The sequence below is a fragment of the Nilaparvata lugens genome, chromosome 3, assembly GCF_014356525.2.
Source record: "Nilaparvata lugens isolate BPH chromosome 3, ASM1435652v1, whole genome shotgun sequence".
In the NCBI taxonomy this organism is placed as follows: domain Eukaryota; kingdom Metazoa; phylum Arthropoda; class Insecta; order Hemiptera; family Delphacidae; genus Nilaparvata; species Nilaparvata lugens.
In genome coordinates this window covers 80,593,679-80,620,886 of record NC_052506.1, presented here as the reverse complement: position 1 = coordinate 80,620,886, position 27,208 = coordinate 80,593,679, and the positions used below count along the sequence as shown (strand labels likewise).

At 35.1% G+C, this 27,208-nt stretch overlaps 1 protein-coding gene across 1 annotated transcript in view; it reads right to left on the bottom strand.

Annotated features, from left to right (window-relative positions):
• The window catches only part of LOC111057079 (kinesin-related protein 8), a 148,310-nt gene that overhangs the window by 8,807 nt on the left and 112,295 nt on the right, over positions 1–27,208 (bottom strand). The window contains 4 exon segments of the mRNA XM_039424754.1: positions 5,048–5,137; positions 5,139–5,303; positions 6,711–6,862; positions 8,298–8,415. Coding sequence (XP_039280688.1) covers positions 5,048–5,137; positions 5,139–5,303; positions 6,711–6,862; positions 8,298–8,415 — 525 coding nt within the window.

Sequence of the window (27,208 nt, the reverse complement as noted above, 5' to 3'; positions counted from 1 at the left end):
TCACCTTTTTCAAGCTAACACAAAGAGTTGATTTCTATCTTTTCTGCAGTGAATTTCTCACCTTCTTCAAGCTAAATAGTAATTAGAATAGGCCTATAGTATTTATTTATTTTCTGTAATAATTTTTAGTGATGTATTTCCTGTATTCATGAGTGCGTTTGGGCTGTAATGCCTGTTGCACTCCTAGATTTTTGTAAGAATGAATAAATAAATAAACCTGAGCATCTCAACAACACCTCGACACCCTTGACTTCCATCTTATCTGAGAGTTGTTTTCCGACATTCTCTTAGTGCCTTGGGAGAGTCTGTTATGAGATATGGATTGCAAGGGTGGGGATTTGCTAGCAATGTTTATCTTAGGAGAATATCTTCGGTACTGATGAAGATTTTACGTTTGGTCAGCAATTCTCAGGGAGATATTTCATATGAGAACCTTTTGAATAGATGCAAGGTTTTGAACATAAAAGGTATATTTCTGTTTACTTTGATTTTAGAAAACTACTTCTGCAAAAAATATTTAGTTATGAAAGTTAATCGATATGATTTAAGGAATGAGAGGTATGTTGTACCATTTACTTCGAATAATTTAGCCAGAAACACCTTCATCTACATTGTACCAAGAACTTTCAATGATTTACCCGATAATTGTGCTGAGTTTGTTAATATGCGCCTATGAAAAGAAATTTTAAGATTTGGTTGAATAATTACACTTTAGATGTAACATAATGTAACTCATTATTAATGTATTGTATTGTTGTAATTCATTCTGTTCTATTTTTTGTATGTAAGTTCAGGTTGACTATATATTATAACACTCTTTAGATTTTTGAGAGCTGAGCCAACAATTAATTGATATCATGATAATTTTAACTGTTAAGTGAATTCTGTAAGTAAATTTGACAGTGTAATAAACTGATAAGTGAATTTAACTGTTAAGTAAAAATAAAGTTCACTGATGTATGTATAATTATATTTGAATTTACATGTTTTGTATAATAGTACCTTGTCAAGCAGCCTCTTTGAGGTTCGCTTAAGGTAGCTTATTTATTCAATAAACGTTTTTTCTATTCTATTCTATTCTATTCCATCTAATTCCTTCGTGAATTTCTCTCTTTTCTCAAGCTAACTCTGATGCCGCATCCACATGTTGGCCTAATGGAGGCCAATGACGACCAGCGCCAGTGTATGGATGGGTGGTTTGCCAGCACTGGCCTGGCCTTCATTGGCCTACGTTGAGTCACCAGGCTGGGCCAGCTTACTGGACCAAAATGTGGACTAGGCGTTACAATTGATTTCCATCTGATCTGACAAGAATGTCTCACCTTCTACAAGCTAACCCCTGAGAGTTATGTCTGAAGTCTTGGAGTTATTGAGTGTCTAAAGTTATTGTTTAATAATTACACTTTTATGTACTTTATAATTATTAACTTATTACTCTAATATTGTTAAGCTGTATGATTTTTTTCTCATAATTTGTAAATATTGTAAATTGGATTTAATAAAATTTGAATTAGAATTTGAGTTGATTTCCATCCAACCTGACAAGAATATCTCACCTTCTTCAAGCTAACCCTCAGAATCTCGATAACACTTCGATAACCTTTATTTCCATCTAATCTTAAGCTGCGTACAGATATACGCGCCGCGAACATGAGCAATTCACTTTTAATCAGCTGATGACAAGCTTTTTATACCAGTATCTTACCGTTTCTGTAAAAATACAGATATAATCAAATCAAATCAAATAATTTTTATTTTGACAGTATAGCATAATACATACAATAAATAAAATGAGACACGTTTGAATTAACAATAATGAATGAATACTGCAATTTGTTTGAGATAATCTCGAAAATAATAGGCCTAATAGAAAGTCAAAATAAAAAATACTACTTGCTGAATTAAAACAAATTCGCTCGCAAGTAGGAGTATCAATAACAAAAAAAAATTGTTTTTCTTGATGCTACATTCACACACAGATTCACACACCATTCACGCACTAATATAATAATTCATGTGTGTACAATCCAACTTCAACCATGATGAAGTCCATAAAGTTAACCAATGACAGTGAACAACCCCTCAATATTTTCAGGTGGAGAAGAAATAAGCCATTTGATAATTTGTTTCTTAAATGAACGAATGTTATTGATTTGTTTTATGTTATCAGGTACATTATTAAAAAATGTTGGACTCAGAAAGACAAAAGATTTTTGAAAAAAAGTTTTATAAGCTTTAGGTGGTCTTAAAAAATTGTTTGTTACACTTCTTGTTGCATATAAATGATAACCCTCATACATTTGCCTACTACGATCCCCGGATTGCATAAAGAAAGATGATAATACTTTAAAAACATAGATGTAGCGCAAAGGTAAACAATTGTACATTTGGAAAATTGGGAATGAGTGCTCGGTTCTCCTTACACCCTTCATAACACTGACTATTGATTTTTGCATAGTGACTAACGGCTTTATATGTGTTTTATAAGTGGAGCCCCAACAGGTTATTCCGTAGTTCAACTTAGAATCTACAAGAGCAGAATACAATTGTCTTAAAACCGGTTGAGGTAAACGTTTTCTAAGAAAGTAGAATTTTCTTAAAAGTATCAAAAGATATGTTTTTAAATTACGCATATGGTGGGTCCATGTGAGCCTCTCATCTAACAATACACCAAGATATCTTACACTGTCAGATTGGCCTAATCAGCTGATTAAAAGTGAATTGCTCATGTTCGCGGCGCGTATATCTGTACGCACCTTGATATGAACGTCTCACCTTTTCAAGCTAACCCTGAGAATTGATTTCCATCCAACCAGACGTGATTGAAACTAATTATTATTATTATTATTAGCGTATGGCTTTGAATGGTGGGGAGACCCAAGGGTAGTTCCAAGTCGCCGTATATAGTCCAAAGTTCCCTAATGGGAAACCGGACACTATTCAATATTAAGAGTTGATTCCCATCTAACATGACATGAACGTCTCACCTTTCCAACCCTGAGAATTTATTTCCATCTAATCCGATGTGATTGAAGCTAACATTGAGAGTTGATTTCCATCTAACATGACATGAAAGTCTCACCTTCTTCAAGCTAACCCTCAGCATCTCGATGACACTTCGACAACCTTCTTTTCCATCTAATCTGACGTTAACGTCTCACCTTTTTAAGCTAACCTTGAGAATTGATTCCCATTCAACCCGACGTGATTAAAGCTAACATTGAGAGTTGATTTCCATCCAACATGACGTGAAAGTCTAACCTTCTTCAAGCTAACCCTCAGAATCTCGATAACACTTGAACAACCTTTATAATCTAATCAGACATTTACGTGTCACCTTTTCAAGCTAGCCCTCGAAATTGATTTCCATCTAATCCGACATGATGAAGGTGAGCCGACCACTGGAACCGATTTCGTCCGAACTAGCATCGGCTGAAAACTATCGAATTCGTCCGAACGATCCCCCAACAAATAGATGCTCGTCCATTGCAACAGGTTCGGCCGTTTCCGGCCGATCAAGATTTCGATCCGAATTTAATGGGATTTTCCGGCTCTATCTGGCCGAAGTCGAGCTGAGATAACATCATCCTAACCTCAAAATTTTTTAACAGTCTTGTCTGTTTTTGTTGTTTGAACTTGTTCTGTTAAGTTGTAACTATGGACAATGAAAAGTTGATAAGTTTGGTTCGAGAGCATGTTCCATTGTGGGATATGCCATATGCGAGGCAAAAGATATCATCGTCGTGATGTTCAAAGGAATCTGTAGACAAATATTACTGAACAAATAGGATCTGAAGCTAAGATTATTATAATGAATAACTAATTTATTTATTTATTTACATTGTGTACAAATACCTAACATGAGGAAAGGCACAACAGGCTCATGCCCAAAACTGTCCCATTTCCAATTTATACTATACTGTCCAAATCAAAATGTTGGTTAGACCTATGTCACTTTCACTTTTCAAAATACAATTTACACTCTTCAATACTAAGATAAACGAGCAAATTTTGAATCTAATAGATACTATTAGAATCTGAAATTAAAAAATCTAGAACAGTAACTAAATAATTATTCAAAAAGTCTAAATTTTGAATGAAACTAGAAATTTTTGAGCTAAAAACTTCTCACTTTATAGAAAAAAGTGAGTATTTTAGTGGATATTTGTGTATTCAATTTTCAAAATCTTAATACTGGGTGTCTATAAATGAATATCGGGGTTTTAACTCTTCATAAGATTTATTACATTACACTTACAGTTATTAATGATATGTCAAATGAAAGAGCAACTCAAACAGTTTTATATACAAGCTTACAAGTGTTCTATGTGAGCACCATTTGACACACGGCACACATCAAGTCTATAGCCGAGTTCTTCCCAAACGTTGAGTAGTGTGTCTTCTGTAATTGTTGCAACAGCTGCTTCAATCCTCTTTCGTAATTCAAGGAGGTCAGCTGGTAACGGAAACACATACACACGATCCATGATGAAACCCCAAAGGTGAAAATCGCATGGCGTTAGGTCGGGTGACCGTGGAGGCCACGCATAGCAAGCTCTGTCATTGGGCCCCTTGCGGCCAATCCAGCGGTCGGGGTACAGTTACGTTCAACCATCTTTGCTATACCGCATTCTAGCGGATCGCCGTGGAAACATTTCACGCACATGCGCACTGGTGCCAACGAACAAAAACTGTTTGAGTTGCTCTTTCATTTGACATATCATTAATAACTGTAAGTATAATGTAATAAATCTTATAAAGCGTTAAAACCCCTATATTCATTTATAGACACCCGGTATAATCATCGTTTATGAAAAATTTTGGTGGCTATGATAGTAGTTAATTCAATATTCAATAGTTCAGTCAACTACTGAACTAGACTGACATAAACGGTTCCAATGGACGACCATATTTGGCCGAATTAAAGGTCGGCAGATTCTTCCGATCCAACAGTCAAACGGATCGGTTGAATACGGTTCCAGTTAAGGGTTACTCTAAAGCTAACATTGAGAGTTGGTTTCCATCTAACATGACATGAACGTCTCACCTTCTTCAAGCTGACCCGGATCATCTCGGTGATGGGACTGGCTAGTCGCTGTTGTCGCTCGACCTCCATCTGCATGCGCGCCATGTCCTTGGGCCTGCGCCAGGGCGACGCGCGCCTCCGTCTGCAGTCGCGTCTGGTACGCCAACAGGTCGACTGCCGTCATCGCCGCCCCCGCCGGAAAGCCACCACCTCCAACACCGCCGCCCCCGTTGCTCAGCGGCAGGCTCAGGTTGGCGCCGACACTGCTCTTCACACACTGGAAAAGCAACAATTCTATCAGTTTTTCAAAATCAACACACAGCAGCTCTACATGCAGAATACATGAAAAGAAAGGTGAATATTAAAAATTGACTTTTAACTTGCTTTTTTACAAAGTATTTGTGGCTCAGAAAAATCCTATTAGTACCAAGTATAATAAGAGTATCTCCAATAATAATAATATTCATTCAACACCATGACATAATATAGTGTAAGATATCTAGACGTTCGTCGTATACAGACCTAATATAACGGTTCAGATCTAGAGATGGCAGATCTAGCAGTTTTCTCTCACGTCAAAAGGTGCGTACATACTTATGCACCATGAACACGTGCATTTCGCTTTTCATCATTTTATGATATCAGAATTTGTACAGAAACAATAGAATTCAGATATAATAAGCGTAGCATCAGCTGATGAAAAGTGAAATACGCGTGTGTTTGTGGCGCTTAAGCCTGTTACACACTTAGCTATTTGGACTTTGATGAAACTTTCAGCTGCAGATACAGACATGACAGTATTAAACTATTCAAATATTATTGTATCTTAATCTCTTCTTAAGGATTGAGTGGCAGAGAGGACCTGGAGTCCTAACTCAGTCCTTAATAAAGGCATTCAATCAATCTCTTCTCAAAGTGTGTAGAACATTGCCAAAAAATGCTTCGTTTCGTGCATGCAAATATTGAAGAAATAGAATTTAACAATCCAGAATAGGAAATAATCAGACAACGGAAATATGTCTCCAACAGTGTAAAAATGCAAGTGTTAGTTCTCATGTCTTAAGAGCTTTTAAACTGGCTTCATCCAGATTTTTTATCTTTGTTCAGAATTCGCTCTTTTGGTATATCCCGAGCCTAAAAAGACATCAAATTCAAATTTTATTCAATCCAATTCACAATATTTACAAATTATGAGAAAAAATAATACAGCTTAACAATATTAGAGTAATAAGTTAATAATTTATAAAGTACATAAAAGTCTAATTTATTAAACAATAACATCAGACAAGAATTCGAACATGCTAAACCAGGACTAATTTGTGAATTTGGATAGAAAAATACTGCTTGCTGAGAGTACAAAACTCTACGTCTGCGAGCAGGAATGAATATCTGATAATTTATGAATTTATAGAGAAGTAGAAAAATATAAAAAGAAGAAAGAAAGAAAAATTAGCAACCAATCACTCACACATTCACACTAACCTTGCTCACTTTCCAATTCCAGCTCATTCAGCCAATGCATAGCCACCATTTTCAGAGTATTTTAACTAAGAAATCACATTGAATAAGGTCTCTAGATAGTCAGGCATAATACCTCTAAGCCATCCAAGAACTTTTGTTTTAAAAAATTGATCACGATTGGATTTGATAGAAGTTTAGGTAACCAGCTGATTGAAGTTGGTACCTTGTTGGGCAGATTGGTAGGTCTCGGTGGCTCAGGATTAGTTTTGGCTTTGATGGGCGACGGAGTGACGCTTGCAGACTCAGGCGTCTCGGTGCCGGGCGACTCAGTGTCCGACATTGTGTCGTTCATGAAGCAGATCTGCAGATTCATGCCTGGAAATCAAAGAAATCACAATGATATTCTTCAATTTCATTTTTCTTTAAGAACTGATTGTTCATGATCATAATGATCACTTTTTCAATAATCAAGTTACGACATAGCTGTTGGATTTGAATTAGAAATAGCTATTCAATCCTACTCACATTGTGGGTTGCTTTCGGATGCCATGTCCATCTTCAACACTCAGTGACATGACGTCCACAATGTGGGTAGATGCATAGAGAAAATATAGATCAAGAAGATATCCCACGGTATAGGGCGTTTATGTTCCAATTTTCAATGTTAACTCAAGCCGATAGTCCTAGTAGTTATTTTTCTTAAGCTATGTGACGATGGTTGTCTCTCATACATTACCGTTCTCACACTCCCACCCCAACAAAACACTAATGATAGACAGTAATCGGCTTGAGTTAACACAGAATTGGCTAGAAAATTGGAACATGAAAAACCTATTTCATGGGATATCTTCTTATGCCATCTTTTCTCTATGGTAGAAGCTAATCGCTATCTATATTAATATCCATAGTTGAATCAACAAAGTTTGGGAGTGGGTGAGACAAAAGTCTTCAGCGTAAGCTTATTTGAAAAATATTGGAATAATATCGTGTTATGCTATCTGTCTAGTTCAGGTCTGGTGTCAGAGTTTTCAGATCGCATCTGATCAATTTCAGGACCTCTGACATGAGCTCAAGACTGTTTCTATAGTGAGTGAGGTCTACGTTATAATGACAGTATTTGATCAACTTTGGTTTTGATATCCTTGTCTATCATTCGACAAAGCCGGTGGTACTATCCATTTCTAGGTCCACAACGATGCCAATTATGTTTTTGACAGTGTAGAAATATAATTAATTAATTCAGAGAATCGGCATCGCTATTTTTCTATCTGTATCCACTGTCATTATAACGTGGACCTTACTATAGGCAGCCGGGACCGACGATTTAACATGTCTAATATTAATAATAATAATACTGAGGGTGATGCCCACATAAGCTTTTAGGCTTGTGCGTGGGTAATGGGTAAGAGGGATAATGATGAGAGATGACGACTACTTTCTAGGTAGAGGGACCGACGGCTTATCGTCTCCTCCCAAAGGCATCAGTCTATCCGAGACACAATTATTCAGCGTAATTCATGGCATATTACTTATAATTTTGTTTAATACGGATTCAGTAGCAATTGAATAATTAAAAACTTATGTTTAATAAATTTCAATTTTTTTGAATGCCGAATAGGACTATAACTGATTTACACGCTGCCAGTCGGCGTTCCAGTACTGGCATCCAGTGACAACCGGATTCCTATGACAACTGATCCGTTGAATGGCATTGTTCGTACGCATCACTTCTAGGCTATAAACCAAGCACAAGGCAAGGGCTCAGGCTGGCATCATCCTCATGAATAATTGGATATATATTTGTACTGACCACTTTGGAGACGAGCTTGCAAGCTGGGCTTTTTGCCGGGTCTATCTCCGCCGTAGTATTCGTCTGTGTCACAACCCGTTGCCAGCCTCCTTCTGATTTCCTCACGATCATTCCGGCGCTGAAACAAAAAAAATTAGTTTATTAGATTGAGATGAGATTTTTATCCATTTAACTTACAAATCATGAGAGCGATACAGTTCAATTAGAATGAGATAAGATTTTTATCCATTTAACTTACAAATTGTGAGAGCAATACATACATAGTTCAGGATATTATCAAAATATTGAGAGAAATAAATGGATGATTTCATTTATTTTATTCAAATACAATCGAAAATCACGAATACGGCATTTACAATTTTAGTTACCGTATAAAAGCGAAATGTCACTGATTGATTCACTCACTCTTTTAGTGATTAATAATCAACAGAACTCAAAATCTACCAGATCAAATACGTTGGTATTATTTAGCAGGTACATTCATTTGGCTTTCTAGAGACGCACTAAGAACTGATTTGAAAATTTTCCTAGACACGTGCAAAATCTGCGTTTTCTTAGCTTTTTTGAGAACTGATTGACAAAAAATGTTTGAATTGGTAAACAGGCTCGACTGAGTTCTAAAAATGTTGTTTTGGAGGAGTTTTGGGATAACGACAAAGATCTGCCCAATATCAGCTGTTTTCTAGAGATTTGAGCGTTCTGCTGCGTTTTTTGAGCTTTCTCAATACATATCTAAATGAGATAAAATGTTCAAAATTTGGTAAAAGTACATTTCAGATGTACAAATGTTATTTTGGGAGGGCTTTGAAATAGCGCATACGTAAGACATCTGCGTACTCTCATTTTTTTCAAATAAAAAATGCAGGCGAGTTTGCTGGTTTTATTGCAGTATGATTCAACCCTGGATCCAGGGGGTGGAGGCCTCTGGCTGGACATATAAGTTGAGCAAAGCGAGCCTGCCGGCTAATAATAATAAGTAACATTTTCAACTGGCTATAATAGTCAGTACATGATGAACATATGGATGGAGCATAAGAAAATAGATTGAATCCATTAACTCACTATAGATGTATTCTTTCGATTATTTTTACACTATTTCACATGAAATTCTCAATGACTAGTGAGAGAAGGTTATTTCATTTATAAATATGATCCTATAATGGGCCTACCTAGTTATAGTTGATTCTTTATTGAGAATGACAGTTGTGTATCAATGACAACTTATACCATGTGTAGATTAGCCTACTATTGTATTGACTTACATTGAATCTTGGAGTAGCCGGACAATCATCATCAACGTTTACAACTCGTATAAATTTATCAATAATATCGCTTTCCACTTCACCATTGTTGATATATTGTCTATCGCTCGGTGTTCCGTCCGATTTTAGATTCAGCATCGTACAATAGCCAATGTCGTAATCACTGTTTGCCTCATTATAATAGCAGAAACAATCTCCATCAATATCAGGAGAGGTCTTCGTTGTATTGGGGCTACTTATATTATTTGAGCTTGGTGCAAGATATGAAGACAAACTGTTAGTTTTGTGAATTATGGAGCTTTTTATATTGCTAAAAGTATCTGACCAACGTTTGGGTTTTTGTTTCTCCGTCTCAAGAGGCAAACTTGAAGGATTGGACTTTCTCTCTTGAAATTTGAAACTTGATACAAAGTCAAACATTACTCAAATCGTGAGGTAAAAGGTTAATTTTGGGTAAAGGACGGCATGGATACAACAGGGACTGGTAAAGGGAGGTTAGGTTATGGTTGTTGAACACTTGTATTTTCATTGCACGGTTCAAGACCATTCGATTCATTCAAATAAATGAGCTAAATACTCTATAATTCATCCCGGTCAGAGCAGAATGTTGAACAAAGCTTGCACACATAACCTAATACAACGATGAGGCCAAATGGTAATCAATACACTCCAAGTACTACATGAAACACTATGAACAACAAATCTATTTGGTGGTATTGCTTTGAATTAGACAAAATCTGAATTTGATTGTCGATTACTTTAAATAATAACAAAAAACTATTCAATAACACTAACTAATCACAACACCAAAATAATTATTGCTTTCTGCTTGTCAAAAACACAGTCGGTCTCTTTCCAGGAGAATCGCTACCAACTTAACAGAACTAGAGCACCAAAGCAGCTGCAGGGTGCCAACCTTATTAAAGAAATTCTCTCCAACAATCCTTGAAAATAACAATCGAATGCTCTTTCCTCTGAATAAACTTTTACTTAATAATGTTCTAACATTGAATATTGTCGACTTTAATTTGAAATGTTTACGTGAAACTTTTGATTAAAAATCCAAATCAATTCGTGTTTTAAATTCAAATTAGGATTACGCGGGAAAATTTTTTAAATCAAATGCACGCTCAAAAATGTATAAGATTTTTTCCAGTTCAACTCTACCAAATAAGAATTCATTAACTGGCCGATAAGTAATTAATTCCACTATATTATAAATTGAATATTATGCTTTCCACTTTTCAAATGCAATGCAATCCAAAATTGTGTACTGAATACACAATTTTCTTTAGGTGGTAATGTAGTACCGGTATGTAGTTTATCTTTCTCGTACACTCTTTACCCATGCGACCACAGATTATAAATCATTTTCGTGATGAATTACTTTGCTTCAATCCTTTAATTTTCGTTGTAACTTATACTAGATAGAGATAAATCTCTAAAAACCTGTACATTGCTAAAATGATCAAGTTAACAGTACACACACTCTCTTTCAAATGTATTTTTTCAAACCAACTCTTATTATTGATTAGCCAGTTATTATCTTCAAAATCACCTCATGTAGATATTGTTACTTTGAAATGCTACAAACTTGAAAATTTGGAATCTTTGTTACAGGAGAACAAAGGATATGGAAAATTCCTATAGTGAGTTGAGTTCTAGAGCAGAAGATTTGGGAGGATTGCAACAAACCTCAAACAATAGTATCATCATTTTGAAACCAAAAACTCATCTGGGAATCATAAACAGCAAAAGAATTGCACCACAAATTAAAGAATAACTTCTTTATCCCGAAGAGACAAGAGTACTTTTTCATTCCGTGGTTTTACATAAGCTAAATTTAAACAAAAAGCACGCGGCGCTTCGAGATGTTGCTTCTTAAGTTTATAAACTACTAAAAACACATAGAAAAGTATTACCTCAACAATGGAATATTTTACTTTCCATTACTCAAATTCATCACAACATAGTATTCCATTATTCAACCTCTCTATTCTTCCTATTTGAACACAAGCTGTAAAGATAACAGGTGAATGAACCAAAGTGATAACTATGAAAAGCTGAACAGTGCACAATAATTAATTAGAGTGGAGGCAGCCAGAAGTCCCAGCAGACTTGGGATGGAGCTACACACTTAATCGCAACGCATTTCAGGCAATTGCTATTTCACCACCAAGATATTAGTGGGGTTGGGCGAGCGGAGCGGGGCTGAAACAGCAATAAATTTGTAAGAGAGTAGTAGTAGTCGGCTCACACCTCACCTCCAGGTTGTTATCGTGATTAGATTCACATCTCTATTCTTCTCTTCTTCTACTTCCTTAATTCGTGAACAGGGATGTTCTACTATCGTAAATATGTGTTCTTCTTCCGAATATTGTTCTTGAAAAGACATCCTTGAACTCTTCTACTGAATAAAATCATCAACTACAATGAATTATCTATTTCTCACAATTCACTTTTTTATCAATTCATCCTTTTTTGCCTTATCGTCATCAATTTCCTCCATGGATTATTTAGTTATTGTCTACTATTTTAACTTTTATTTATTCACTGAATTCTTCTTCCTTATCTTGTCTCTTCTCATATTTTTCATTCACATTCTCCTATTTTCTCATCATCCACTTTCTAACTATCTTCTTCGTCCCACACACTCTCATTACCATTTTCCACTAGATCATCCACCTCCTCCTCCTCCTCCTCCTCTTCCTCCTCCTCCTCCTCCTCCTCCTCCTCCTCCTCCTCCTCCTCCTCCTCCTCCATCTCCTCCAACCACTCTTCTACATCCTCTTTCTCTTATTCCTTTTCTATCATACCGTACTCCATTTTTCTTCAAGAGTGTCATCGTTCTATCTCCTGCTTTCACTCCTCCTCCTCCTCCTTGTCTCTCTTCTCTTTTTTGGTAGAGAGTTAGTGGGGAGAATATTTTTAATATTGTTTCCAAAGAATGGACATTGATATGTCCAAAGCTCCGCCAATTTATGTAGATGCATAACAACATAATTATCTACAGTTATTACAGATTGCTTTTTTCATATCATATACAGTTCAATAATCATTTTCTTAGTCTATATTATGTAAATTCATCTATAATTTTGCTGTATTGTAAGCTATTGTATATAAGTGTATAAGCCAGTATATATATATATATATATATATATATATATATAATATATATATATATATATTATATATATATATATATGGGGAGTCCGATCGCACTAGGCATCAACCTGCAACAGTGTAGAAATCAATCTGAAAAACAAACCAATTGTAATCTACATAAATAAAGTACTCAATCAATCAATCAATAAATCCTCCCTAGGTTTTTAATAAAGGCAGCTAATCAATCAATCAATCAATCAATCTCCTCCTCCTAATCCTTCGTCACTTTTTTCCTCCTGCTTTTCTTCTTCTCCCACTTCTTGTTCTTCCTCTTCTTCTTTTTCCTATTCTCCCACTTCTTCTCCTTCTCCTTGTTCTTCGATTTTCTATCCCTCGTTCTCCAACTCCTCCTCCCCACAACCGTCTACTCCTCCTCCTACAACTCTTTATATACTGCTTCGTAGACTTCGGTCTCTCTCTTTCTTCCTCCCATACTCCCTATCGCTCACTCTCACTCTGTTTTCCACATAACACACTTTCGTAATTGGATCAAAAACCCTTTTCAACTTTGTGGTAGTCATACTTTTTCCTTTCGCCCCTATTACCTCTCTCTTTTTCTCTCTAACCTTCTCCTTCAAGATCTATGAAAGTCTGAAATAAAATGTTGCCCACACAACTCAATTATGCTGTCTTTATAGCGGGTAGCTGCTCTGCTCTGCTCTGAGGCTTCCGAATAATTTTCACGAGATGGAATTGAACGTACCACACACACGCGCTAAACATAAATTAAACGGCCTCTAAAACCACTGTAAAACATCTCCAACTATTTCCAATTATGTAGAGTACAACTAGTTGTGGAATGATGCTTTTCTTCAGCTTGTAATCCTTTAGATTCGATAAGTTTAGTGTTGAGAAGGTTGGTTCTAATTTTAGTAAGCTGGTAATCAACCTATCTTTCCATATCAATTATTTGTTTTTTGGGCGCATATCTAACAATCCTCTTCAATTCACATCATGAATCTCGAATCCTAATTTTTTTTTCAACATCAGGAGCAATAAATTACAGTTAATATACATGATAATAATGTAGAGTACAACTAGTTGGAAAATGATGTTTTTCTTCAGCTTGTAATCCTTTAGATTCGATAAGTTTAGTGTTGAGAAGGTTGGTTCTAATTTTAGTAAGCTGGTAATCAACCTATCTTTTCATACCAATTATTTGTTCTTTCAGATTTTCCTCGACAGACTTTTCATATTTGAAATCGAATTCTCAAAGCCTATTTTGCTACAAAATATTCAATTATTCTATACAATTATGTTCTTCTGTGATATTCAGGCCTACTTGTACTGTTATGTTGTATACTGCAGTAACTGAGTTATGTGACTTGCTATCTGTTATGTGAAGGTTATGATAATCTCTATCGTTGTGAACTTTGAACTGTATTCAAAATCCAAATTCAGAGCTTATCTGAAACGTTAGTGGGATCACGTTAATATTATGTTACATTCCAAGCACAATAAAGTATCTGTAAAACGCAATTTTCACAGCATAGTTGAATTCAACCATGATTGATCATAGATTAATGACTTTGTGCGAATAATTTATTGATACTTAATGTGGCATTGGTTCCGTTGGATGACGTCACTTGACCGTCATTGGATTTATTTATTGATAGATGAACGTGTAACTGGAAGTAAGACCTTTGTAACTATATTTATTTATTTAGTTATTTATTCATTCATTGTATAAAATACTATAATCATAATACAATATTAGGACATTGGAGGAAAAACTAGGCTGAGCCTGTACTATTTCCATCCAAAAATTTTGATAAGAAGTTAATGTTGTCCAAAAGATAAGGTAATGTAATCACACACTGCTTCGTATTTACTACACTAAATTAAAACTTCACGATTTATTGGGCTAATGCATTGAATAACATTGATACATAATATATTAAATACATTGGATACACAGAATGAAACAAGTTGAGCCCTGGACAAAATATCCGTGTTGCCAAATTGTTGAAATTCAAATTTTTTCGCTTGCAAGACTTTATGACTGAACATAATATTCAAATAGACAATTCTGCACCAACTGTGTTGTCATAATTATCGAATATATCCAGACATGGGAACTTGCATTAAAAAAATTAAATTTCGCACTATTTAGCAACACGGATATTTTGTGGTTTTTATCCAACTCTCAACTTGCTTTATTCAGATTAAAATGAATCTCATGGAGCCTATTTGTCTGTTTCATGATTTTTCAGACACTGTATCTGCGTACACAGTGTTATATAGCGTGAAAATGAAAACCCAATTTATAGATTAGTCATGCCAGATGGATGCAAAATGGAAACAAATTTAGTGCAGTATTACATTCCAGGACAATCGATATTTCTTGAATCGACTCTCTTTGTTTATTCCATTTGACAATCGATTCGCTATCTTTGTTTATTACATTTGACAATCGATCTTTGGTTATCACAAAATCGACTATCTCTCTCTGATTATCTCTTTCGACAATCGACTCACTCACTTTGTTTATTTCATTTGAGAATCGATTCACCGTCTTTGTTTATCTCATTTGCCAATCGTCGACTCACTCTCTATAAACTGGAGCCGCTGACATTTCGCAAGCGAATCGGCTCAAGGACTGAGTCTGTGTGACTGTGACGGTATTTCCCGATGAAAAGCGCCCATAATCGTCCACAAGGCGAACACTTTTCTCGGCTGAAAAACTGCAATCTACAGCGGGAACTGATAGCCTACTCTACTACACTCTGATATTCAGATATATATTCTATTAATGTACTAATAAATACTACCGGAGAGTTATTATCGGACACAGCATGATCTTCAAAAAAGAAGAAGAAGAAGAAGAAGAAGAAGAAGAAGAAGAAGAAGAAGAAGAAGAAGAAGAAGAAGAAGGAGAAGAAGCTGGATGAGAAGCATGTTGAAGAAACATAAAGAGAAATGACGGAGTCACAACTAATTACATCACTCATTAATTAACACAGTCTACTAGTAAGAATGATATTTTTATCTATATTATACAGTATATAAAAGTGAAATGGCACTCACTCACTGACTGACTCACTCACTTACTCACTGACTCACTCAGTCGCAGAACTAAAAATCTACCGGACCAAAAACGTTCAAATTTGGTAGGTATGTCCAGTTGGCCCTTTAGAGGCGCTCTAAGAACGGATTTGGCAAAAATTCCAAAGATACGCCCAAAATCTGCGTTTTCCAGCGTTTTTTTAGCGTTTTCTCAGCTCTATCGAGAACAAACAAATAGAAAATGTTCAAATTTAGTACAGAAGCTAAGCTAGGGTTTAATAATGTTGTGTTGGAAGGAATGTGGAATAACGCCAAAGATACGCCCAAAATGTTTGTTATTCCAGCGTTTTCTCAGCTTTATCGAGAACAAAATAATGAACAGAAAATGTTCAAATCTACTACAGAAGCTCAGCTGGGGTGTAATAATGTTGTGTTAGAAGGAATATGAAAAAACGCCAAAGATACGTCAAAAACCTGCGTTTTTCCAGCGGTTTTTTGCTTTTTCTCAGATTTATCATGAACAGAAATTGTTCAAATTCAGTACAGAAGCTATAAGCTAGGGTGTATCAATGTTGTGTTAGAAGGAATTTGAAATAACGCCAAAGATACGCCCAAAATGTGCTATTTTTCAGCGTTTTTTTGTGCTTTCTCAGATTTATCGAGAACGAATGAATAGGAAATGTTCAAATCCACTACAGAAGCTCAGCTGGGGTGTAACAATGTTGTGTTAGAAGGAATATGAAATAACGCCAAAGATACGCCCTAAATTCTTCCATCAAGTAAAAGACAGAAAATGTTCAAATTTGGTACAGAGGTCTAAAGGGTCAAATTTGGTACAGAGGGTCTAAAAGTTTTGTGATGTGATGACTTTAATACTTCATCAAAGATACACCAGAAATCAACGTTTTTCTCAGCTTTTTCTGCGTTTTCTCACCTTTTTCAATAATTGATGGGAATATATTTAAAAAACTTCAGTACACATGAATCATGCCCACATGGAAAATGCAGGCGAGCGAAGCGAGCCCGCTGATCTCATTTTTGTACGATCCAGTCGGGGGCTAGACGGATATAGCAAGCGAGGCGAGCCTGACGGCTGTAGTGAGGTCCACGTTATAATTACAGTGGATAAAGATAGAAGAATAGCAATGCCGATTCTCTGCATTACTTAATTATATTTCTACACTGTGAAAACATAATTGGCATCGTTGTGAACCTAGAAAAGGATAGTACCAACGGCTTTGTCAAATGATAGACAAGGATAACAAAACCAAAGTTGATCAAATACTGTCATTATAACGTGGACCTCACTATAGTCTTCTATATATATAAAAGACAAATGTCACTCACTCACTCACTGACTGACTGACTGACTGACTGACTGACTGACACACTCACTCACTCGCATAACTAAAAATCTACCGGACCAAAAACGTTCAAATTTGGTAGGTATGTTCAGTTGGCCCTTTGAGGCGCACTAAGAAATTTTTTGGCAATATTTTAACTCTAAGGGTTGTTTTTAAGGGTTTAAAGATCATCTTTTAGCATGTATATTCTTCTTCTCCCAATCTCTTAATTATAATTGAAATTTCCATATCATTTGTTACTATAGAACTATAATCTAGATAGAGTACCTCTTCGAAACAGTTGTTAACTGGCAACTAAATTAATAATTTTGTCAGGTTGGCATTAAGTTGAGTTGACTTTGTTAGGTTGGCACCAAGTTGAAGATTTAAATGCATTTATCGCGGAAAAATTGATTGGGCACTGCTACTTGAATCCTGCGAATATTATATTACTAGCCGTCAGGCTCGCTTCGCTCGTCATATCCGTTTAGCCAGACGTTTAGTCTGGACCCCCGACTGGATTGTCCTAACATATGATAAAAATGCTCAAATGAAAAATGCAGGCGAGCGAAGCGAGCCTGCTTATCTCAATTTTGGACGATCCAGTCGGGGGTCCAGGGGGCGGAGCCCCCTGGCTAGACGGATATGGCGAGCGAAGCGAGCCCGACAGCTAGTCTTCTGTAATCTCATAATAACAATTTTCTCATTCCAGTTCAAGCTAGGTTTGACTGGCATTAGCTGAATATGTTTTGCCGGAAACCACATAACGTGATCCCAAGGGAAGTAGGCACAGTACAGGCCAACGCAACCGTTTCACTGCATGAATAAAAGCCTGCTACCAAAACGCTACCATCCATATCAATATGCTTCAAGAGCTGCATTATATTTTAGAATATTCATTCACGAATCAAGATAATATTTTACTATTATAGTAATAGTGAGATTCACTTCAAACCTCATTAATTAAACTCATTCATTACTTATTGTTACTAATCACCAACTGATATAGTTCCACTTCTACTTGTTATTGTTGTTGTTGATGTTCTTCTTCTTCTTCTTCTTCTCTTCTTCTTCTTCTCATTCTTCTACTCCTCCTCTCTTTCTTCTATTGTTCTTCTTCTTCTCCAGTCATCTTTTTCTCTTCTTTCTTCCTCTCTTCTCTTTTTACTTTCTTTGCCCTATTACCATAGTTAAGGAAAGTATTGCTTTCCGAAAAAAATTAAGGTTCCCAAATTTCTAAATTTCTATACGTTTAAAGGTCCCCTGAGTCCAAAAAACTGGTTTTTGGGTATTGGTCTGTGTGTGTGTGTGTGTGTGTGTGTGTGTGTGTGTGTGTGTGTGTGTATGAGTGTATGTGCGTCTGTGTACACGATATCTCATCTCCCAATTAACGGAATGACTTGAAATTTGGAACTTAAGGTCCTTTCACTATAAGGATCCGACACGAACAATTTCGATCAAATGCAATTCAAGATGGCGGCTAAAATGGCGAAAATGTTGTCAAAAACAGGGTTTTTCGTGATTTTCTCGGAAACGGCTCCAACGATTTTGATCAAATTCATACCTAAAATAGTCATCGATAAGCTCTATCAACTGCCACAAGTCTGTAAAAATTTCAGGAGCTCCGCCCCATCAATGCGGATAGATTCCCAATTATCAGGCTTCAGATACAATTGAAACAAAAAAAATCAAGTGGAGTAGATTGAGCATGGGAATCTCTACAATTAATGTTCAGTAACATTTTCACCTAAAATTGAAAATAAGCTTTAAATTCGAGAAAATGTGATTAATCAATTGCAAATTATTGTTGATTCTATTAAATCATTCACTATGAAGAGATAGCAGACCTCTTGTGTGTCTCCAGCGTTATTGCCCTGTCACCAGCTGGCTCAAATATTTGAATAGTAGACTTGAGATGCGCGGGAACACTAGCGTCAGTGATCAATTTTCATAACAGCAAGGAAAGTTGTGTGAGTGCGCCACACCAGATTTTATAATTATGTTCTGTTCTATTTTTTCTTCTCTATTATCTGTCCTGTTCTATTTCTATCTCTTCCATCCTTTCTCCTGTCTTATTTCTCTCTTATCATTCTTGATTTCAATCTTCCTTTTCCTAGCTTCCACTTCTGGCATCTTCTCTCCTCTCACTTCCAATTTCTTCTACTTTTCATCCTCCTCACCCCCTCCTCCCACTCCTCCTCATAATCCTCCTCCATCCTCTTCTTCTTCATCTTGTGTTATCATACACAAGAGATTGATATTACTATATCTCCCAATTGTTGATGAGATAAGATTGATTGATTGATTGAGTACTTTATTCATGTAGATTACAATATATACTGGCTTATACACTTATACAATAGCTTACAATACAGCAAAGTTTTGAATGAATTCATTTACAAAACATAAACTGAGATAATAATTATTGAACTGTTCAATGATATGAAAAAAATGCAATTTGGAATATAAGATAATAATATTGTAATGCATCTACATAAATTGGCGGAGCTTTGGACATAATTATCAATGTCCATTCTTTGGAAAGAATAAATATCCTTCTCATTAATTCTCTACCAAAGGAGGATAAATAATGATTGATTGATTGAGTACTTTATTCATGCAGATTACAATATATATATATATATATATATATATATATATATATATATAATATATATATATATACTGGCTTATACACTTATATACAATAGCTTACAATACAGCAAATATATATATATATATATATATATATTTAGCTTACAATACAGCAAAATTATAGATGAATTTACAAAATACAAATCAAGAAAATAATTATTGAGCTGTATATGATATGAAAAAAAGCAATTTGAATAACTATAGATAAAATAGATAATATTGTTATGCATCTACATAAATTGGCGGAGCTTTGGACATATCAATGTCCATTCTTTGGAAAGAATATTGAAAATATCGTTCCCATTAACTCTCTACCAAAGAAGGAGGATAAATAATAGGTGAAGCAGAGGGGTTACCCCAATTTGACACACCCCTCTCCCCAAAATCACCCTACACCCCCTCCACCCACAACTCCCAACCATAGTTTACAATCATGGAGCGTCACACCGACGCGACGTCGCACGAATTCTAAACAGATCAACCACCGTTGCTGCAGTCAAGTTTGGGCATGTAAATGTAGTGAGACCCACCCACCAAATACTGACAGTTTGAAGTGAATCCTGCTTCACACACGCGTGGTCTATGTATGAATTTGCAAATAACGGTGTCACTTGCCGCATAAATGTTACACAAGTTATCCGCGTAGAGTTCGGAGGCACAAGAGAAGCGGAAATAGGTCTACTCTTATTCCGTTGCAAAATTTATACAATTTAAAATTTATACTATTTATACAATAGATGAATTTTTCGAAATAAATCTTGAAATGGAATAGCCTTATTACTTGATTATTATATTGAGATCAGAGGACAATTTCTGGGTGTAGAATATTAGTAATAATGATCTATCTATGTACGATTGTGAGTTATAGTACCCAATAGTTCTATTTATCTGTTATTTGTCTACTTTTGTTACCATTTGACGTTGTAATGCATTCTGATGTTCTCTTTTGCTACTACAATAAAACATCTATTAAAAAAATCATTTTAAAAAATGGAGAGTGGAGAATGAAAGTATATGATGAGCTTATAATAAAAACTATGAGATTCAAGTAAAGCAAAAGTGTGAGAGTGAGATGATCACAAACGTACTATGTGAACGGAAAAGGAAGAGGAAAGGTTCAACAATCATGATGAAAATAATAAAATACTACAATAAAACAATGATATAAAATTAGAACACTCCATTTTTGCAAGGACAACCACTAGATCAATCAATATGTCCCAACTGAAAGAGTAGTCTGTAAAGACTGATCGTTTGCGATAATAGGTTATTGTAACCGAGGAAATGGATCCAAAGCGTTCACTTGCTCGAAACAATGAGAGGTAATCCTATTTAGACATTTAGAATTAGTCAAGCTTGAATTACAATAACGAGTAGGCTCGTTATCAACATCAACTGAGATCTATTTTGACAGCATTGGCTGATTGGGAAAGAATGAAGATACAAATTGAGGTGATACTGACAGTGTGAAGTGGGTTTTAGTAAACTACTACAGCTACTGTAAGCTACTGATTGGAAATCGAAATCTTCAAGGCTGGCAATATTACTACAGTAGCCTCTCTCTTATCCGGACTCATCGGGACTGAGGCCAGTCCGGATAACGTTTTTTCCGGTTAAACCGACGTTCCCTAAAAGTCGTTAAATTGGTACGCATATTTTGTAGTTTATAAGCCAATAATGACTTTTACGTAAAAATAATAAAACTAGACGCTTTATTATATCTGTGAACACAAAACACAAGAAAATAGTTAGTTGCTAAGCCTTTTTACATTTGAAATATTTAAAACCAAACAGCCATTATGATTCGTGGCAGATGCAGAAGTACTGTACTGTACAGTGTACATTGCATTGGGAAATGCCCCTTCCGCCCCCTCTTTTTTAAGTCAGGAATCTCAGCTCAATCTTTCCCACGAGAAAAGTTGTAACAGCAGTTTCCATTTCCTGCCAATCCAGTCCGGTTGAACCGATGTGCTGATAATTATTTTCCGGTTAAAGAGATGTCACTTCCGTGGAGTGTAGTCCGGTTAAACTGATGTCCGGTTAAAAGGTGTCCGGTTAAGAGAGAGGTTACTGTAATCAAGAAGTGCGCCCAATTCTATTCAATGGGTCTCTACTATTCAGTTCAATCGAATCAATTTAATATCCGTGAAACCAATATTGTAATTTGCGTGTTTAATTCGTTATTTTCACTTTTCTATACTTGACTATGAAAGAGCAAGAAGCATTGAAAATGCGATGAAAGGGTTTTTCATTCATCCCAAGAACGAATTAACTAGAAAAAATCTGGTGTGGCGCACTCACACAACTTTCCTTGCCGTTATGAAAATTGATCACTGACGCTAGTGTTCCCGCGCATCTCAAGTCTACTATTCAAATATTTGAGCCAGCTGGTGACAGGGCAATAACGCTGGAGACACAGATGAGGTCTGCTTTCTCTTCATAGTGAATGATTTAATAGAATCAACAATAATTTGCAATTGAATAATCACATTTTCTCGAATTTAAAGCTTATTTTCAATTTTAGGTGAAAATGTTACTGAACATTAATTGTAGAGATTTTCATGCTCAATCTACTTCACTTGATTTTCTTTGTTTCAATTATATCTGAAGCCTGATAATTGGGAATCTATCTGCATTGATGGGGGTGGAGCTCCTGAAATTTTTACAGATATGGGACTTGTGGCAGTTGATAGAGCTTATCAATGACTATTTTAGGTATGAATTTGATCAAAATCGTTGGAGCCGTTTCCGAGAAAATCACGAAAAACCCTGTTTTTGACAACATTTTCGCCATTTTAGCCACCATCTTGAATTTGATCGAAATTGTTCGTGTCGGATCCTTATATTGTAAGGACCTTACGTTTCAAATTTCAAGTCATTCCGTTAATTGGGAGATGAGATATCGTGTACACAGACGCACATACACTCATACACACACACACACACACACACACACACACACATACAGACCAATACCCAAAAACCAGTTTTTTGAACTCAGGGGACCTTGAAACGTATAGAAATTGGGGTACCTTAATTTGTTTCGGAAAGCAATACTTTCCTTACCTATGGTAATAGGAAAAGGAAAGTAAATATTTAATCTCGATTCACAGGTGCAGCTGGAAGGCTGAGAGTTTCTTTTCGCTAATATTTATGTCGATATCATATTTAATGGATTAAATATTGCTAGTAACGTCATAAGTTACATTTTGTGGAGTATGATGCACATAATCAACCCAAGGTTTGTGCGTGGTTGATAGGAAAGATGATGTTGACTTTTTGAGACATGAATGGAAAGAATTGTAGATACCCTCTAGGATAGTGGAAAATGATCAATTTAGTTTTTTTTCGGTAATTCTTCAAAACTATATTTTTAATATGTTAATATTTCCTATTTTAGTTATAATAATATGAAATATTTCTTCTATGTTCAGTTTTGAAGCATCTAAATTTGAAAATCTATTTTGTGAAAATACTTGAGGACTGAAAATTTTGTGAATTGGAGAACTACTAAAAAAAGTTGAGTACTAGTAGAGTACAAGTTGTACTTTACAAGTAGAGTACTACAAGTAGAGTACTCTACAAGTAGAGTACTAGTTGTACTAGTAGAGTACAACTACTAGTACAAGACTTAACCTATTTCGGACTATGTCTTATCTAAATTTGGGAGAGGAATAGCACAAGGTTACCTTATTTTTCATCTCCCTATCATTTATTATGTACTTATTGTATCGATGAATAGAGAACGAGTTAAGTTGTGAGATGGTTCCGAACCACCAGGAATTAATTTCGAAATTATTCAATTAAAATTGGGGAAGCAAATAATTTCCAATTGAATTGAATTCTAATTGAAAGTTGCTTCACGACAACCGGTCATGCTGAACAAGCACTCTACAATTATTATCTAAATCAATTGATTAGCACGATTGCTTAACCAACCACCATCCTAATCAATATCGGTGAAATGATTCAGCTTAATAGTGGAAAGGAAACAGAATCATAGAATAATGGAAGTTAGGGAAAATAGTGGATGATCTGGAATGTCACTTTCTAAAATGTAAAATGTTACGATGGAAAATTTTACATTTTCTGAGAGAATAATGCGGTTGATACAGTAATATTATTACTGAAGCTCAAGAAAACTCATAATTATCATTGAATGAAAAAGACTAAGAAATTGTTTAAAAGTCTTTTCTAAGTATCAATAAATCTGTGGTTTTTTGACAATTTCTTAGTCTTTTTCATTCAATGATAATTATGAGTTTTCATTCAATATGAATAATTACCACAATATCAACTTCTCCACTACACAGAAAGACATAATTATCACACTATTGATAGTAAGATAGTATGGCAAGGCAATAAGTATGACATGAGTAGTAGGCCTATTCAAGGTTGACGGTACTGGTAGATAAGGCTAGCGCCTAATAAAGAGTATTATTTTTTCTAATTTTCATTCTCATTTTATAGCGAAAGTACTTTATTCAATGATATATTATTTCATTCTTCAATGTTTCTTTCCATCACGTGCTGCTTCTTAATAATCACTTTTAAATACTTAAATTACGACATAGCAGTCTCATTTTCATGATTAGAAGCTGTTAGCTTCTACTCACATTTTCCTTTTTTTTAACACTGGTACTAAGTGTTGAAGAAGGGCCCAGCGTCCGAAAGCGCTCCACAAACGTGAGTAGAAGCTAATAGCAGAGAAATCTTCTATAATAATATAATATAATATAATATTATATTATATTATATTTTATTATTATAATATTATTATATTATTTCGATATTAATATTTTATATTATGCTATATTAATTCTGTGCTAATAGCTTCAAGTCTAACAAGCTACCTTTATCTATTAGATTGTTGCAGCTGACCATTTTCAAAAGAATGGCTTAAGGTTAAAGGATTTCAATCAACAGATGAGTATCTAAATTGTAATGATTTTATAAATGTGACAAATTGACTCAATTTATTACTTTCCTTGCCCTATTACTATAGGTAAGGAAAGTATTACTTTCCGAAAAAAATTAAGGTACCCCAATTTCCAAATTTCTATACGTTTCAAGGTCCCCTGAGTCCAAAAAAGTGGTTTTTGGGTATTGGTCTGTATGTGTGTGTGTGTGTGTGTGTGTGTGTGGTGTGTGTGTGTGTGTGTGTGTGTGTGTGTGTGTGTGTGTGTGTGTGTGTATATGACTGTATGTGCGTCTGTGTACACGATATCTCATCTCCCAATTAACGGAATAACTTGAAATTTGGAACTTAAGGTCCTTACAGTATAAGGATCCGACACGAACTAATTCGATCAAATGAGATTCAAGATGGCGGCTAAAATGGCGAAAATGTTGTCAAAAACAGGGTTTTTCGCGATTTTCTCGAAAACGGCTTCAACGATTTTGATCAAATTGATACCTAAAAAAGTCATTGATAAGCTCTATCAATTGCCACAAGTCCCATATCTGTAAAGATTTCAGAAGCTCCGCCCCATCTATGCAAAGTTCGATTTTAGATTTCCAATTATCAGGCTTCAGATGATGCAATTAAAACAAAAAATTTCAAGTGGAAAAGATTAAGCATGATCTCTACAATTTATGTTTAGAGAAATTTTACCTAAGATTCAAAATAAGCTCGAAATTCGAGAAAATGTTATTATTTCAATTGCAAACTGTTGGCAACTGTTGATTCTATTAGATCATTCACTATGAAGAGATAGCAAACTTCGTGTGTCTCCAGTGTTATCCTGTCACCAGCTGGCTTGGATCTTTGAATACTTGACTTGAGATGCGCGTGAACACTAGCGTCAGGTGATCAATTTTCATAACGGCAAAGAAAGTTGTGTGAGTGCGCCACACCAGATTTTTTTATTCTAAGGCAAATGAAGATCTTGCATTCTTGTATTTGAAAGTGATATTATTACAATTTATTAAACGGTTGAAGACCAATCTATTTTCACTTAAAGTTAATAAGTTGAATTTTAGTTTCAGGATTGATGGGCGTTTTTATAACAAGCAGTAATTAAGTAATTTCCCTTGTACTTTCTAAGTGAATTATCCGAATAGAGTAGTGTAAATCTGGCCAAGTTCACGATGTGTTGCGGTCTCCTCGGTACGTAATTTATTGATCTCCAGTGGACGCGGTTATTAATCAGAGCGAAAAAGTTTCAGAGCTCTTCAACGGTGCAGAACTCGCTTAACTGGATTACTTTCTTATTCAACGTCAACCTACCATTCATTATGAGACAAGTGATATAAAATGAGTAACGAAATTTTGTAATTCCTGTGTGAGGTATTCTGTGGACCGGTATTTCTGTAATAGTTGGTTATTTCGTCAGTTATATAATTTCTGCCATTCATTGTTATAATTTCTGTCAATCAATTAAATATCAGGATCTCAGTTCGCACTCTATATTCAAAATTCAAATAGTTTTCGATTAGTTCAGATTCGAAACTCAAGTATGACCAATAAATGTTTCGATAATTTTCTCTATTCCTCAACTATTTCACTGCTCCAGTGAAACTTCTCCGTTGAGAAGTTGATATTGTGGTAATTATTCATATTAAGTGAAAAAGACTAAGAAATTGTTAGATAAACTGATTATCAGAAATTGTAATAACCGAAACCGGACTTTCCAAGTATCAAAAGATCTGTGGTTTTTTGACAATTTCTTAGTTTTTTTCATTTAATATTCCACTGCAGATATGTGTCAAGTTATTGTGACTTTTAAGTTTTACAACTCCTTTATGATTTATTATGGACAAATTTCTTGTGAGAGAGATGAAAAAACTCAGTTTAATGATTGAACTTTTGAATATGTTTCAATAAAGCCTGGAAATAATTTAGTTATTTATTTAGTTATTTATTTACATTGTGTACAAATACTTAACATGAGGAAAGGCACAACAGGCTCATGCCCAAAACTGTCCCATTTCCAATTTATACTACTGTATACTGTCCAAATCAAAATGTTGGTTATGTCACTTTCACTTTTCAAAATACAATTTACACTCTTCAATACTCAGATAAACGAGCAAATTTTGAATCTAATAGATACTATTAGAATCTGAAATTAAAAAAATCTAGAACAGTAAACTAAATAATTATTCAAAAAGTCTAAATTTTGAATGAAACTAGAAATTTTTGAGCTAAAAACTTCTCACTTTATAGAAAACTAGTCTTATTCGTTGTAATTCTAATAAAAGTAGGATTCTCACGATTACTGTCACCAATTTATAAATAATTATATTATTGTCAATATTACTGATAGACAGCTTTGATTGAGCCGAGTAGATGATTTTCAGAAATTCATGATTTGATGTTTTCTCAAATCTTCCAACTATACATATCAAAGTTACAGTTGATAGCAAAGACCGTAATTTTTTACTTCTCAAAGCTTCCAGCAAATTGACTCGTCAGAGCTTCCATTTTATTCCAGTTATTAAATTGATTCAGCTTTCTCACATTCAGAAACACTTTTTA